The sequence below is a fragment of the Centroberyx gerrardi genome, chromosome 16 (genome assembly GCF_048128805.1).
Source record: "Centroberyx gerrardi isolate f3 chromosome 16, fCenGer3.hap1.cur.20231027, whole genome shotgun sequence".
Classification (NCBI taxonomy): Eukaryota; Metazoa; Chordata; class Actinopteri; order Beryciformes; family Berycidae; genus Centroberyx; species Centroberyx gerrardi.
The window spans coordinates 5,967,440-5,984,228 of record NC_136012.1 but is presented as its reverse complement, the minus strand read 5'-3'; the positions used below and the strand labels follow the sequence as shown (position 1 = coordinate 5,984,228).

At 40.0% G+C, this 16,789-nt stretch overlaps 1 protein-coding gene across 1 annotated transcript; it reads left to right on the top strand.

Moving 5' to 3' along the window:
* The first annotated feature begins 74 nt into the window (after window positions 1–74).
* On the top strand, window positions 75–16,114 carry st3gal5 (ST3 beta-galactoside alpha-2,3-sialyltransferase 5). The gene is made up of 8 exons (XM_071914219.2): window positions 75–169; window positions 1,157–1,273; window positions 8,010–8,130; window positions 10,210–10,419; window positions 10,586–10,710; window positions 11,100–11,286; window positions 12,244–12,402; window positions 13,325–16,114. Exons 1-8 carry the CDS (start codon window positions 162–164, stop codon window positions 13,580–13,582), a joined length of 1,185 nt encoding a protein of 394 aa, XP_071770320.2. The 5' UTR covers window positions 75–161; the 3' UTR covers window positions 13,583–16,114.
* Window positions 16,115–16,789: the final 675 nt, after the last annotated feature.

Here is a 16,789-nt window from a genome sequence, read left to right as displayed (position 1 = left end):
TTATTGTGAAGGGAGAGCGCGGATGCGGTGGTGAGTTTTGCTGCAGCTGATTGGCTGGTCAACCGAAAGGAGGCTGAAAAATGAAGCTGAGATAAAATATTTAGTCCGATGAAACGTGTATCGTTAATCTGCCGCTGGATCATGGCGTAGCATGTACACCTATGAAAGGGTAAGTCGCTTGATATCAGTTACTCTGAAGAAAAAATGACTGTTTAGAGTATTGTATTGAGTGCAAAATAAGAGAAAATGTTGTGGTTTACATAGCTTGCTGTCCGCTGTCCTGACCGTTAGCATTGGGATAAATACAATAAGACGGCTAACGGTAACGTTTCGAGACTCTGCAAGTGATATGGCGCAAAATGTAACTGTTAGCTAAACTGTATTCTAGTTTACTATTCTTACTCTGGTTTGTTACAAACAAAAGTCTGTGTTTCCATCCCATAATTGTCAGGGATAGTTAAATTATCCCGTCCGAGATTAATAACCGACTAGCCCCAGTGCTTGACGTTCCTTTTATATCGAGGGCCAAACTCCATTCAGAAAGATGGCAATTTAATGTTGCCCTGCTCGTCGTCCAAGGCATGTACCTAGTATAACATAATTAATGAACTTATACGAATCATTATAGGCTACTCTTCAATTAGGCATATATCAGATATGCCAAGCAGCACTTCTTTCAATAAAATGCAACCTTATAGAAATGCTTGCCCTATTTTCCCACATCGTTGGATACTAATTTTGAATTGAGTAATGGTTTAGTGGATGATTTATGTGCACCTGTTGAACCAGAATACACTAATGATATGATCTGATCAAGAATGTGGTAAGAAATGTTCTAACACGCATGTGCTTTTGCCGACAAACAAATCACGAAGATTGTCCCATTATGCGAAACCTCACTGACTACTGCGACATACCGATATTTTCACCGAATATATGTGTCATTTGAGATTATTGTGCTTTATAGTATCCCAAAATGTAGAGCCATTCACAGCATTGAATGGCTGCTGTGGTCAATATTATATGAAAAATGGAACCAAATGTATGCCTTCTACTCTAAATCCATCCCACCATGCATTGTCCGTTACCTTGGCTGATCATTAGCTCCCATACTGACTATAACTAAATATTAACGGGACAGTGTGTGTGTGTCCAGGACAGGGATCCTGAGAGCCAGAGTGCTTCCGGCTACTACAGAGACACAAGGAGGATTCCCATCGTCCCGTGTGAATGAGGCCAGTATGAGGCTGCCTAAACGCTGCGGATCACACAGGTGATGTTCAGGACAGAGAACAAAGACTCCTGTTATTCTCTGCTTTTTCTGCTGCTGATTTACTGTGTTGCCATGGTGGCAATGTGGACAGAGCTGACCCTTTCTTCTCTGCTCAATGTCTTAAAGGAGAACACTGGTGTCATTTTAGAGGGTTAGGGTTAGGGTCTAGTTTGCATTTCACATATCGAGGGCTTGGAGCCAAAGGGGCATAAGTGCGATTTTGGGCGAATATGAGTATTATATATCAATTGAAAGGTCTCAGTGAGATCTTTTCAGTGCCAAAAGGACACAACTGAAATCATGACCCATAAGTTTTAATTAAACAAAAACTGAAAGCCGTAACAGTAAAAGTAGGGTTTTGTTTGCCCTTTTGACACCAAGCAAAACCCCACTTTTGACACTGAACAAGCATTGTGGGTAGAGGATTCTAACAGCACTTAGGTCAACTCAAAATGCATGCTGACGTAAGTAATGCTAGCATGGCAGCATGATCACATCGTTTTTAGTATCCTATTCATATCCTAATTAATATTCTAGGTCAATATTAGATGAATGTAAATATGTTAATATTCCCATTAAATACTTAGGCCTATAGATTCAAAATGTTATTTTATAATGTTAGGAGTGTGAACTGGTCAAGATGAGCTCTGATAGTAAGACTGCTGGTAGCTGAAGTTATCCCTCAGTGTTATGAGGAGTTTTACAGGTCTTTGAATGTGTCACATACAAAAATGTATTATACCAGCAAAAGAGAAAAAAAAGTAGTAGTTTAGAATCAAAAGTAGTTTCTTATGTCTATAGAGGTTTATTAAAAAGGTTTATTAAAAGTTTTTAACAGAAAAAATGTATCAATCAATTTGATATGTTCCATGTAGCCTACAATTTTAAAGGCCTTGGTGAAAGTTGCTGAGCATTATTTCAAGATAAAGATATTCATTCTGATCTTGTTTTATATTTCAGTGTTGATTGTAAGTGTAATTGCTAGATTTGTATTAAAATGAATGTTTTTTACAATTGTTTACTTACATAGGCCCATATTCTGCATGGCTGTATTGGGACAATAGTTGTGCCAAAAAGGCGTATTTCACTCTTTTGCCATTTTTAAAAAAGTTAACAAATATAATTCAACTTAAATGTGGCAGTATTGTTTTTATAGTAATGCTCAATCTGATAACACAAAAAGTTAAAATATTGTGCTTAGTATGTGGTAACGGCAGCTGATCCAAGTTTGATCAAAATTTGTTTTGGCTCTCCTGTAAAATCTACTATAACGTACTTACGCCCCTTTGGCTCCAAGCCCTCAATATGTAATTAGATTATTTTTTTTTTTTTTAAATTTTTATTTACTCTTAACTTTACGGTGTCAAACCTTGCTTGAAATGAACTGCTGTCCCAGCCAACAAAGAAACCCCAATGGAAAAACATGGATGTGACAACACAGACCAAACTTAAAAAAAGACAGCAGTATTATCCTTTAACATCACAAAAGTGATGCAGACACACACTCTTTGTTTTATTCTCCTTTATTTCTTCCTTTAAACTACTATCTAAATTAGGGTTAAACCAATATATAGGGCTGATATTGGCTTTTTTATCAATAAACTGTATATGAGGGCTGCACACAAACTGAAAAAAGAAAAATTCAAAATCGCAGCCAGCATCAACTATTATTACTTCCAAATTGCAAGATGCTGCAGTGTGTTTTTTTTTTTTATCATAGGGAAGGATGTTTCACACAGCCTTCCAAAACAAGATTTCCGTGTGTTGTCCAGAATTCTTCACCTACATATCAAGTTGCATTTCCCTGAAAATTAACATCGGATATCAGATTTGTACCTGCCAACCTCTTTTTGTGGGTCGAGTGTAGCTGTTTTAGGCAACACACACACAAACAACAAAAACTACTCTGAATTATTTAACCCTCTTTTTATTTTGTTCTTTTAAGGATTATTTTGTTCTGTTGTTATCCTATCCCTCCAAACTCTATTCTTTTCTACCTCACTCTGTTTAGAAAAGTTGCTAATTGCTTCTGTGATTATTTGGATAGTTTTGTCGGGGCTTCTGTGCCCTTCTCAAATTCTCCTCTCTTTCAGTAACAGAGTGGATGTGGTTAGAGGACAGCTTGGAGGACAATAGTGTAACTCTTTAAAAATGAATAAATAATGTGTGTGTGAGTGTGGCTGTCAGAGAGTCGGATTATCAGCCTGATGTCCCATCACATGCTTTCACTAGCCTGGGTGACTGGCTTCCACTACAAGACCAAACAGAGCTAGACTGGTTTCCACTACAGGATCAAACAGAGCTAGACTTCCTATCATTGTCTCCTTTATAGCTTATATTTCCTGGTGGTGAAGGAGGGGAACTTGTGGAACACCGGGTGTGGTTGAAAAGCCAACTTCCCTCAATAGATTCATGTTGGAGAAGAAAAATGTAGAAAACACAGACCTAGCCAGGCTGTGACCCACTTTGACTCGGCATGTAAGAAACCCTGATCTTGAACTCTCATAGCAGCTAGTTTTTTTTTTTTTTTTTCAGACAGCATAAATACACCCATTAGCTTCCAGCTATCAGTGGTCTGTTCCCAGTGGCTGGAGGACAAAGCGTTCTTGGTACACAAAGAAGTCATAGAAATGCTCCATGGGACTATAAACAAAGATGCTCTATACACACAAGATGACGCATTACAAGCTGCGCCAATGGTATGAAATGGTATAGAGAGCCTAAGTTCCTCCCCTTCCGCTGTCCCCCATGGGCCCTTATTTCGGAAAAAATATGTACGGTAGTCAACGGCGAGAGACAAATAATTGTTTGATCCCGTTTGAATTGTGCCACGAATTATACATATGATGTTTTGTCAATTTAAAAGATAATTTTGCAAGTCACGAAAGTCGCAGTTTGTCGTAAAACAGTACAGTAACGTTTAGTTTTGTGTGAAACCGCTCAGTGAACTACATCTCTCGTCTCACACAATATACGTCACCAACACCAACATGGAATGAAACATACGAAACACACAGGCATCGCGTTAACGTTAGCCCCCACTGTAGTAAAACTATCCTAAACCAGTTTAAATCCATTCTTACTGTCTACCTTCCAGGTTGTGTATAATACTCCTGCTATCTGAGAGGGACTTAGCTTCAGCGGCTCTGGGTAGCTTGTGGAGAGAGAAAGTTATGATGTCACTTACGTGACTTTTGGGTGTGTAGTCTTTCTAATTGCGTATTTTCACAGTCTATAACTTCAACAGTTTTACGACAAACTGCGACTTTCTTGACTTGCAAAATTATCTTTTAAATTGACAAAACATCATATGTGTAATTCATGGCACAATTCAAACGGGATCAAACAATTATTTGTCTCTCGCCGTTGACTACCGTACATATTTTTTCCGACATGGTGGTCCACCGGAAGGGGAGGGACTTAGGCTCTCTATACACTTCCTGTCTCCTAAGTGGGCGTGGTCGCCTCTCCCCCCATCCCCCCACCTCGTTTGGAAGTGTTGTGAACGTTGTGTGGCGTTCGCGAACGTTAGTTGACATTAGCTTAAAATTTTAACACAGTTTGGCTAACGTTAACGCTAGACTAGTAACGTTTGGTTTTGAACAAGATAACGTGTGTGGGAAATACGTTAATCTGAAATATGTATAGAAAAAACGGAAGCACACATTCAATATTGTTTTGGCAATGTTATTTTATTGCATGAAATGTTTCTAAACCGTCTCTGACTGCAGTGAAACCAGACCGACGGGATATATGATGATCTTGCCAGATCTCGCGAGAGTGTGTTGCTGAGACAGAGACAGGTCTCGAACAAAGTTCATTTTCTCCTGATTTGTCTGTCTGAAAAATGCCATTTTAGTGTCAGAATGTTCGGAAGATATGTGGCTTGTGAAAAATGGGTCCAATATTTACTTCGGTGACTATGGGGCGAAAGAATCGGTCATAATCTGTGCTCATGTTCACTTCTCCCATTGGAGTGAATAGACTCAGGACCTGCCGCTAGTCTCCTAAAGGGGCGGGGCAGTGGCGAAACCCACGTGACACAGATACAGGAAATGACTCGCAGCTGCGCCGTCTCGTTTCTAAACGTCTCTGCTATAAATAGCTCGCATTGGATAATGTGAGGTGTTATCTGGCAAAAGCAACATAGTTTTGAAATAAAAATGTATAATAATAATAATGCAGTGCTTTCAGAGAGTATTTTACCCCCCTTGACTTTGCATTTTGTGGTGCTGCAGCCTGAATTCATAATGGATTTAAATGTCGATTCCTCTACCCTGAATGACAAAGTGAAAGTACGATTTATTGAAATATATAAAATATTATTGGACATATTAAACTCCCTTTGGCAGCAATTACAGCCTCGGGTCCTCTTGGATACATCCACATCAGCTTGGCACATCTGGTTTTTGGAATTTTCCTCCATTATGATTTGCAGATTTGCTCAAGAATTGGTCAAGTTGGATAGAGAGCATCTGTGAACTGCTATGTTCAAGTCTGGGATTCAAGTCTGGGCTTGGGCCTGTCAAAGACTTCCTGTTCCAAAGCCAATCCAGTGTTGATTAGCCTGTTCCCGTTCTGTTTATTAGTCATTGTTAGAACATAAATCGTCACCCCAGCTTCCAGTCATTGGCACTCTGAAGCAGGTTCTTAAGGATTTTGTTCAAACCGTAACACTACAAAATGTGGAAAAAGTCAAGGTGGTTGAACACTTTCTGAAGTCACTGTATGTATGATAATAACCATAATAGAAATAGTTGTCAGAATGGAAGGTTACATGACAAAAGCTAAAATGCTGTTGTGCAGTTTGCTGAATTGAAGGGAACAGATTAACACTCTTCCCAATAGACACAATCGAGCTTTTTCCTAACAGCGTTCACAACAGCAGGACGTTAGACACTGCAGCAGCGTCGCCACATGTTTGTGGGAATCGGTTTTCTTTTGCAAATGATGTGGTCGTAAACTTCCAGGGAACCTTCCATCACCGCCGCACGTGTGAACGCTGGTGCCGCATTTCCAACAGCGGCAACTGAACAAAAAAAACAAAGGAGGACGGATGATATTTGATTGTGGTCGGGCAGATTTTATTACAGTCCATTAACGCTGCTGATGACCGTTTTAAGCAGGCGATCGAAACACACACATTTTATCAGCAGAATGTGTGCATATTGTACATAGCAGGAATTTTTGTTGATGTAATCATTGTTAAGTTGAATGACCTCGGTCCTGGGTGGTTAAACACACTCGCTCACACACACTCCGGCATGTAGCTTGGCTGGTTTCTAACTAGGCAGATAGGATGGTACAGTAGATACTACAAATTCCATATCTAAAGAGGCTAGAGGGAAATGTGTTGAAGAATCCCTGGTGTACAGTTGAAGTTGCATGTCAGAGAAATATCATTTGTTTCATTTAAACTGAACAAATCTTAAACATCGGCATCTCATTTCCCCCACCCTCCTATCTCTTGAACGTTGTTCACGTGTGTCTCTAAAATGTTACGGTACTATAAACCTCTATGTTCTAACTTGAAACCACCACTGCTGAATTCCCCCGTCGTGTGTGTGTGTGTGTGTGTGAAACTACTGTGGGCGGTAGCTGTGCCACCGATGCACGGCCTGCAGGCCCCAGGGTTCTGCTCGGAGAGAAAACAGGTTTTCAGGTTTTCCCATCAGCAGAGGAGACTTCCATCATTGTTTGAACTGTAGAACGGAGTAAAAGAATAGAGCGACGTGGCCGTGTTTGCGATACGAGTTGAAGTCGAATTTTTTAGATACCTGGCTGGCTGTTAAAAATTCACATGGAAGGTTTTAGTGGTTGGAAAGGAGAATTTATTTTGATGTCACTGTATTTCCTGTCAGCTGCAAGCTCTCGTTTGCATCTGTTGAGCTGCTATAGATATCTGAATGTTGCGTCAATGTGGGTTTAATTATCTTGGGTTAGTGTAAAATTTACCTCTGCAGAGCTCTGTGTTTTCTGCACCAGCAACTGTTTCCTGATGTACAGAAAAGCATCCTTGATAATGTCAAGGAAGGAGGAGAATTGTTAGGGCAACGCAATGGGTTTAATGTTTAATATTTGGTTTCATAGTTCATGAACTGTTTCCCCGGCTAGTCTCACTTGCTGCGGTTGATAAGTCTAATCTTGATCTCCATAACAGACTGAAACAGTGGACTCCTTCATTTTAATCTTACCACTGAAGTAGAAAGCAGGTGAACTAGTCGAGTTTAAGTTTGATCCACATGGATGTCCAGTCTTGCATTAATACAGGACCAGGTTGCAATACGTCCAACACAGTTTAACAAAATTAATTTACTGTTGTCATTTTTCTTATACTGCTCATTTATAGTTTCAGAACTTTCATTAGCCATGTTCAGTCGGCTTTTTGTTTCTTTATTTTTGGTTGTTAAATTGGTCTGAAATCCAATTCCAGGTAGCATTAAAAAGATGTTGGAAAGCTTTAAATTTGGCTTTCTGAAACCTGCATATACCTTTGACATTGTCATATGCAATATCATATTTATGTCTTATGTATGAAAGCTTCATAAATCAGGGTTAGGGTCTGTTCTGACGATTTCACCCTCTGTTTTATTACCATCTACCTCTCTTTGTCTTCCGTCTCTCCCAGCATGTGTTGATCCCTGTGTTGCTGTATTTTTTCTTGTACTGTGTCATAAAAGTAATATTGTTTCTCCCTCTAATAGAAAAAAAAATTTCTCTGCGTGTGTCTCTCCAGGCGTGTGCTGGTACCTGTCGTGGTGTTCGGCTTGGTGTGTTTGGCGCTGGTCTCTCTGCCGCTGTTTGAGACGGAGACGAGCAAACCTCTGGACTGGCACGTCGACCCTGCACATCAGAAGGTGACAAGAGAATAGAATAAGCTGTTCAAATAAGTCTCTGGGCTGCCGTGTTTGCTGCACATCGAAAGATATCAGTGTTGAGAGGAGAACAAGGTAGAGTAGAATAGAGTAGAATAGAGTACACCCCCTATTTTGACCCAGAACATGAGACTAGAATGGAGGAAACGGAAACAGACTAGAGTAAAAGTAAAGCAGGTTACAGTAGCAGAACAGAGCATTGTAATGTAGAGCAGTAAAACTGAGTGGATTGGAGTATAATCCATCTAAGTGTCAACTGTCAACTAACCATTCAGGATTGGTGCTTTGAATAGAAATGCTATTAGGATAGAAATGCACTGGAAAAACCCAAATGAGCTGATTTGAATTGGCAGCCACACACACTGTATGTATTCACTTCATCAGACATCCTGTCTGCCTGCTCATGGAAATGAACAGTGGACCAGGAATCATTTAGAAAGTAAATGATACACAGTTCACTACAAATCTGTGCAAATTTGCTAAAGATGTCAGCAGGCAGCGAGGATTTGCTCCGGATGGGAACACCAGCTAAATGGATAAAAATAATATCCTTTTGAATTATTACAGTCATTGTCATGTATTTGCAGTTTAACCCATTAATGACTAACTACTAAATTTAAGGAAATGCTCCACAGATTTTTTTCTGTTAGAGGTAAAAGCAAACTTTGCAGAGACAACTGTCAAGACATGTGGCTATACATACCAAAATCATTTTTTTTTATTTCACATATTCTTAATGCTTTTTATTGGTAGACAAAGTTGATTTGATTTAGAAATGCAAAAAATCACAAAGATTAAGCAACCATAAAGCATCTTCATAATTTTTTCTACACACATGATCTGGGCTCTGACAATATAGATTACAAAAGAAAAACAATTATCTGTTGCTTTATCTTGGTACAATGTTATTCTATTCTATTCCTATGGGAATTCCAAAATCAATAAAAAATTCTATTTTAAATTTCCATTTTTCACCCCAACTTAACGTCTCTACCACATTGTGTGTGTGAATCTATATTGTCAGAGCCCAGATCATGTGTGTAGAAAAAAATAAATAAATGGGTTAAATGGGTTCATTAATGGGTTAAAGCTGCAGTAGGCATCATTGCATGTTGGCTGCTCCAAATGGCAGCAAGATATAACTGAGTCTGAAAACTGTTTGAACTTCAATAACCAGAAATCCTGTAAGGTGATATCAGTAAACTGCAAACCAAAGGCTGCTGCTATTTAAACAGTTTGTATTTGAAAACCACGTCCTCCAGCTGCAGCCCTGTGACAGCCGCCCTGTGACAACCGTCCTGTAATGGTCGCTCATACACAAGTTTTGATTTGTTGACTATGTGGTGAAAATTTCCTGCCAGTGTTTCGTATTTACCACCACACCACAACTTGATTTGAGCAAATAAGGTGAATCTCTACCTGTCAGTTACTGGGAATGAGACGCTCTTCTCTGTTGCAGCCCCACTTTGTGATTTAGGCTGATAAGACGGCTGTTTTTATTTTTTACATAAAAATCTTGCCAACTGCAGCTTTAAATGCTTTATTGATTTATGAAGGTATTCCATGTATAGAACGAATGTCGTGCCGTGGGCCAAAGTAAGGGTAAACCAATCCAAAGTAATTGGCAATACATTGTAAAATGTCAAAAAATTCATGGATGCCAATGGAAAAATCATCCAGTTATTTCAATTCCCAAAAAATTACATTTGTTGGAGGTTTGAGGATTTCTGAAGGACGGTGACCTATTCTAGAGTGGGCTCATTTCAAAATGTGCTTTTGTAATTTTTAATAAATTAAATAAATTGGAGCCATAAAATAATTATATGCTGAGATTGAGATGATAACAAGACATATTTTGGACTGTAAATGCCATTGAATGCTGTGTTTTTGTACAGAAAGTCAGTGAAAACACACTTTGAAGGTTTTTGCGTGGATTTCCCCATGTTCTCACTAGAAAGTCCACTGTTATGGAACTGATGCTCTACCAGTCATATTATAATATAACATCACAGCCTAGTAGCTTACCTGCTGTTCTCATAACCTCTTGTTTTACTTTCCCAGCATGTCCGTGCGTACGTGCACAGCGTCCTGGAGGGTCAGTGTCGTCCCGGCAGCGCCAGGCGGAGCTTGTCGGCCAGACTTCCCGCTTCTAGTCAAGTTGCCCAGCCTTTCCTGTGGAGGGACACGCACCTTCCTGACGACCTCTTCCTGTTTCCGCCCCCCTTTGGCTTCGGAGGCCTCAGGCACAAACTAGAGGACCTGCTGAAGCTGGTGAATACTGCTACTACTACTACTAATATCTCGGATTTCATAATGATATACGGTATTTAAGTTCGGAGGCCCCAGATCTGTCTCTCTATTACACCACTTTCCTTTTCTCTCTCTCTCTCTCTCTCTCTCTCTCTCTCTCTCTCTCTCTCTCTCTCTCTCCTTTAAGCTGCCGGACTCCGGCTCCGCCCCCCAGCCGGACAAATGTCGGCGCTGTGTGGTCATGGGAAACGGAGGCATTCTGAGAGGCCTGGAGCTGGGCCCGCTGATCGACCGCTTTGACACCATTATCAGGTCGGAAACACACACATTTCACTTTGGTGGAACATTTGCACTTTTTATTTGCACACACACACACCTCCGTAGCAAACCAATATTAGCTCGCCACTGGTATTCAGGCATTTTCCCCGGCTCTCTATATTGATAACAGGCAAAATAACTGCTTGAAATATGATACTGTGATACTATGATATAATATTATCTGAATCTACTTTTTCTTTGCCATGTCTGTATATGCCCATGTGTCAGAGTTTTGAATTTGCATTTACTTGCATTAAAATTGCATTAAAAATCATTTTTAAAAAATCCTCTCTCTCTCCCCCCCCCCCCCCCCCTCCCTCTCTCTCTCTCTCTCTCTCTCTTTCTCTCTCTCTCTCACTCCCTCTCTCTCTCTCTCCCCCCAGGTTGAACAGCGGTCCTCTGGGAGAGTTCAGCGTGGACGTCGGGAACCGGACCAGCATCAGGATGAGTTACCCGGAGGGCACGCCGCTCCGCTGGGCCGACACAGACACACACACTCTGTTTGTCGCCGTGGTTTATAAAGCCGTGGACATCAGCTGGATCTCTGCTATGATCAGCAAACACGCTGTGGTGAGTGGAGGTGTGTGTGTGTGTGTGCAGGGGTTAAAGTGGGCCGGAACGATCCGGAACGGCGTTCCGGCACCTTCGATTAATAAATAAATAAATCTGATTGGCAGTTTCATACATAATAATGTCAAGCGAGTTCACAGGGCTGCCAACTCTCACGCATTGACCGTGAGACTCACGCAATTGACATTTTTCACACGCTCTCACACCACAAGTCCATTTTCTTATGCAGTGAAAAACAAATTCATAACTGACGTCGCAGTGAAAAGAGACACTGACAGCGCACGAGACGAGACAGAGCAGCACCGTGCAGCAGCGAGTTATTCAGACCATCTGAATAGCGAGAAATATACACAAATCTATTATATTGTAATTTATTCCCATGCATGGTGCTCAGAGTAATCTCAGTCAGCGGCTCTTCTGCGTCTCTCCCTCTCCTCTCGCGCCGTGCGCACGCAGGCAGGAGTGAGAGTGAGTTACTATGGTTACGGGGACGCTCTGTGTCTGTCGCTCTGAAACTTTCTCACGATTCCCAATAATAGGTTTTTAGGTTAGTATGCCTATGCAAAATCATGAATGTAAGCACCTCAATGCTGAAATCTAGTAATATAACATAATTTTACATTTTTGGTTAACATTATACAGGTTTCCTGTTTCTTGACTTAATCCAAGAGGTTAGGTGGTGTAGAAATGCAGGAAATTTGTTTTAAATTACTATTTTTTTCTGACCCCCCCCCACCAATTATGTATCTGTTTTGGTTGTGTACTGTAGAAGCGAATCACTAATAACTCGGATAGTGTGTGTTCCGCAAATCCAACTGGTTGTCAAATGTGTGTTCCCCAAAACAAACTGGTCTTAAGTGTGTGTTCTGCAAATCTAACTGTCCATCAAATGGCTATTCCTCTATGAAAAAAGTTCACTAAGATTCTAGATATAAACAACAGTATTTTGTGTTGCAGCCGCTGTGGGACCGGCTGTTCTTCTGGCAGAAGGTTCCAGATGGAATCCCCCTCGAGCCCCAGAAGTTCAGACTTCTAAACCTGCAAGTCATCAAAGAGACCGCAATGGACCTACTGAAGTACCCTCCGCCCAAACCACGACTATGGGGCTGGGACCAGGTAATACACACCTCCCAAACCAGACAATAAATAATAGTCTGTTATTATAACCGAGGTAATACTTAAACCACAACTTCCCAAAACAGTGACTAAACAGTGAGCATTGAGCACATAAAAGTAAATGAATCCATAGTGACTCATATTAAATAGTGAATTATACCATGTTTATTCTCCAGAGTGTATTTTTGGGACCATTTCAAGTGAGCAGCCATGTATTCATCTTTCACTTCTTAGGGAAACAGCAAAAAATAGTCCCTGGTAGTTCAAAACAGGAAGTTATTTTTGTATCATATTTTGCATAGATTTTATCAATGTCCTACACAAAACTACCAGACTTAGCCGCATATCATTTAAGATTATTACTGCGGCAATATGGCAATCTTTCCATCGCGCTCTCAACTGTCTATCTGAGTGTTGAGCAGTTCCACACGTCTCCGATCAAAAAGTGTCAAGTTCCCGTTTACATATACCATAATAAATACATGCAAATTAGGAGCAAAAAGTTTCGGATGGGGTGCAATGCTGCTGGTCTGCTGGTCTGTACATTGCCAAGTCAGGATCAGATCATATTCAAAAACATTTTAAAAAAATCTTCCTGAGCTTCCAGATAAAGCCTATGTATTGGAAACGGTGCATTCAGCACAGTGAGCTCTGTGTTGTCATGGCTATTTACTTCAAGTACTAACCCTACTTACAGACAAAGGTGTGTCAAGCTCGCCGTCTATGGACAAATTGTGTATTGCCAGTCTGAAAAGCATGGAGCCTACTGTCACTCAACATAGTGTTAGAAGTACTGGGGCAAATGATCTCCCAGGGATGATTTTAGTGTCTATGTGCTTATCACTAATGGGCAAAACTTGGTGTATTCCTTTTAATAGAAAGTCAGTAATAGTAATAATAGTAATACTGCTTCTCTCTCCAGAACGTCCCTACCCTGGGCGTCTCCGCGCTGACCTTAGCCAGCCTGCTGTGCGACGAGGTCAGCCTGGCCGGCTTCGGGTACAACCTGTCCCAGCAGGGCGCGCCGCTGCACTACTACGACCGGCAGCCCATGGCCGCCATGCTGCAGCAGAAGATGCACGACGTGGACCGAGAGACCCAGCTGCTGCGGGGCCTGGTCAGACAGGGGGCCATCACCGACCTGACGGGGGGGATCCACTGCTCCTTCTGCCCCAGCTGAGAGAGAGAGAGGGAGAGAGAGAGAGAGAGAGAGAGAGAGCTGGCAGAAAGAAGAAGTAGTTGCCACAGAGAAAGAGAAAGAAGAAGTTAAGGCATTTGTTGTGAAAGCACTTTTAAGAAACAGGTTTGCTGCAAAGCGCTTTTTCGAGAACAACGAACATTAATATCGAGAAGAAATGAAGGAAGGAAGAAGGAAAAATAAGCGAATGGAGAGAAAGACAGAACTTGCCACAAAGCAAGAGAAAGTCAAGTGAAATGTGCCTACAAAGCACATTTCAGAAACGGCCTTGTTAAAAAAGTGCTTTCGAGAAATAAGGACCACTGACAGAGAAAAACAAAGAAAGAAGTCACGTCACATGTATTTAATTTATTTAAGTTCCTCACAGGGTACTTTGTGAAGAACAGAGGACGTGAGGACAGGGAGAAAAAAGGAAGAGAAAGAACGATCTCGACAAATCGTACGAAGGAAATGGACCGGATGCTTCTGCAGCAGGAGTGGGATTTCAAATCTAAATCAAAACGAATTCATTTATTAATTACACTGCATTCATTCCTCATTATTTCTTAATGAGTTAGACATGATGCCCTTAAACCCCTGGATCAAGAACTGACACGTGACAGTTCCGTTTAAATGCATTTTGAAGCAGTATATTATTTATTGTGTTTGTATTGTGTAACACTGGAGCAAAATGGATCTGTATTTGAAGTTACAATGGAGTCTGAATGTTACAAAGCAAGTGGATTGATCTGCCTTAATTTACATATCTTTGAAACTAGCTTCCCACGTCGTCGGGCGATGACGTCACAAATAGGTCAAGAAAGGAAAATGCATTGACAGAAACTACACTTTTCTCTTTAAACTCCATTCCAATTCTGTGTGTAACATTCCAGGACAATGTTTCCATGTGATGATACTTGGAGATTTTGGTAGCAGATATACAGCAAATGCTTCAGCTTCCCGCTAAAAGCCAGAGACTAGCAACACATTGTCCTTTTCTGTGAAGAGTTTGTGAAAAGTGCACACAGCATTCATCTAAATTACACTTTCATAAGCGGTTAATTTCACTGTAAATACATAGAACTTGAATACTGTAAATTTTTGTGTCATTATCCTAAATTAATTATTGTTAAGATGCAGTTACAGATCTACTTAAAAGTTAAGTACTTAAGTATTACTGACAATTTTACTCAATTAACATCACCTTACTGTTTCCTTATAGACAAATACAATTAATACTTTGTCTCCTTACAGCATGGTTTCAGAATCACAAACCAGTAAGGACTTATAAATTATCGAGTAATTTAGGATTATAACGGCCTTCTGACAAAATATCCACTTGTTATTGCTTTATTTATTATTTACAAGTAAACAAATCAGTTACTAGTGAACAATATAAATATCTGCTTCTTTAACTTTATTTATTGCACGTTCTTGTGTTCTTAATGTGAGGTCAGATTTCAAGTGAATGAGCTGCAACAGCAGTGAATTAGCGGCTTCTAAATTGATGCATTGCCAAAAACTTTGCATCTGGATCATATTGAGTACAACTAAACACATGGATTATTATTTTTATCTTTACCTTAAACATGTAGCATTTTTAAACATCGATATATCATTGTCAAATTAATTGTGATTCCCTAGTATAATTACCATAAACAAATGCTAAACAAACTCAAATTCTACATTTAGGAACTTAAACCTCACTGGACATGTTAGTTTTAGTGATGGCTGATCATATTGTAGTCTTTATTTACAGTAGAGTCTTGTTCATTCAAAGCTCGGTCTTCCAAAATAAATGCACCAGTGAAAAAATATGTTATCATTCATGAATATGTACTTTTTGGATCTTTCTTGTTTTGTTATGCAGCTGATAGCGTTTCACCTGCCTGACACTTGTCGTGACTTCAAAACGTTCCTGTGTGCACGCTTCATATTTTGAATATGAAGCTGAAGCTTTACTTTAATCCGTTTCACTGTTCTTCCAGTGAACTTCATTACCAAGGAGACAGCTGTGCGTTTACTGTATACAGTGTGATTTTCAGTCCTTTCCCCAGATTTGGATTGTCAAGTCTTAAAAAAACACATGGTTTGGAAGGGAATTTGTCATTTCCTTTTTTTAGTGTCAGCCTGCATTCCAGAGGGGTTTAGAGGAAATGTGGTTTTACTGTTTTCCTTCACACTCAACTCTGTACTTTACAGTGTTGTATCACGCTTAAAATGTCTTCCATGTTTTATTATGTTTTATGGTTTACAGCCCTAACTAGACGAATCCCCCTGTCTCCATTGGGATCTTAATGCCTGGTGTGTAGGAGGTGTCATGTCTTAAAGGTTTTATTTTGTCGATTGATGTTCACTTAACACTGTCGAAGCTTCACTCTGTTCTTATCATTTGAATGTACAAATGTTGGAAATTAACTTTTTTGTATTGAACAGAAGCCAATACACTTATCACACACTGACAAAATGAGTTGTTTTCATTATGGACTGGCATTATGGGTAGGCAGTAATACCACTTTACTTCACTAGAGGGCAATGTTTTATACTTAACAAAGCAAGGATAACAGTAAGGCTTTTATGAGGTTCTCTTAGGTTAATATGTTATTCTCAAGCCTGACTGACTATCCATGAAGCAGGGGGAGATTACAACACCTACCATTATAAATGCTCTGGTCAAAGCAGTTGTACAATTCTGTGTGTCTGTAGGAGTGTCAAGTTTCTCATGGGGATCATGCAAGTTCAGCATTCACATTGATCACCCATTCAGCTTTGACCACCACATTTATGATTTATGTTTATGAGTAGTGATATCCCTCCTTTGAAAAAGAAATAGAACTACCTTTACAAAATGATTGCTTATATGAAAGCAGCTGGCATATTACTGATAGACTTTATCCTAGTTATCTAAGATATTTATACAAACAATGCCATTAATTTACATGCGCCGTAATTAACTTATCAAGGTTTGACCAATTAGAAGTCGCCTTACAAAGACAAGTCCGTCATATTCTGAAAAACGCTCCTTGATTGGCCGATTGTGGTCTTGGCTGTGTCAAGCTACCAGAATGATACCCAAGGTCCCCACGGGTCCTTGAAATCCTTGAAAGTGTGTGAATTTGAAAAAAAAAAAATCAAGGCCTTGAAAGTTTTTGAAAATAGACATAAATAGACATGGGTCATTGAAAGTGCTTGAATTTAGAGAAGTTGTTG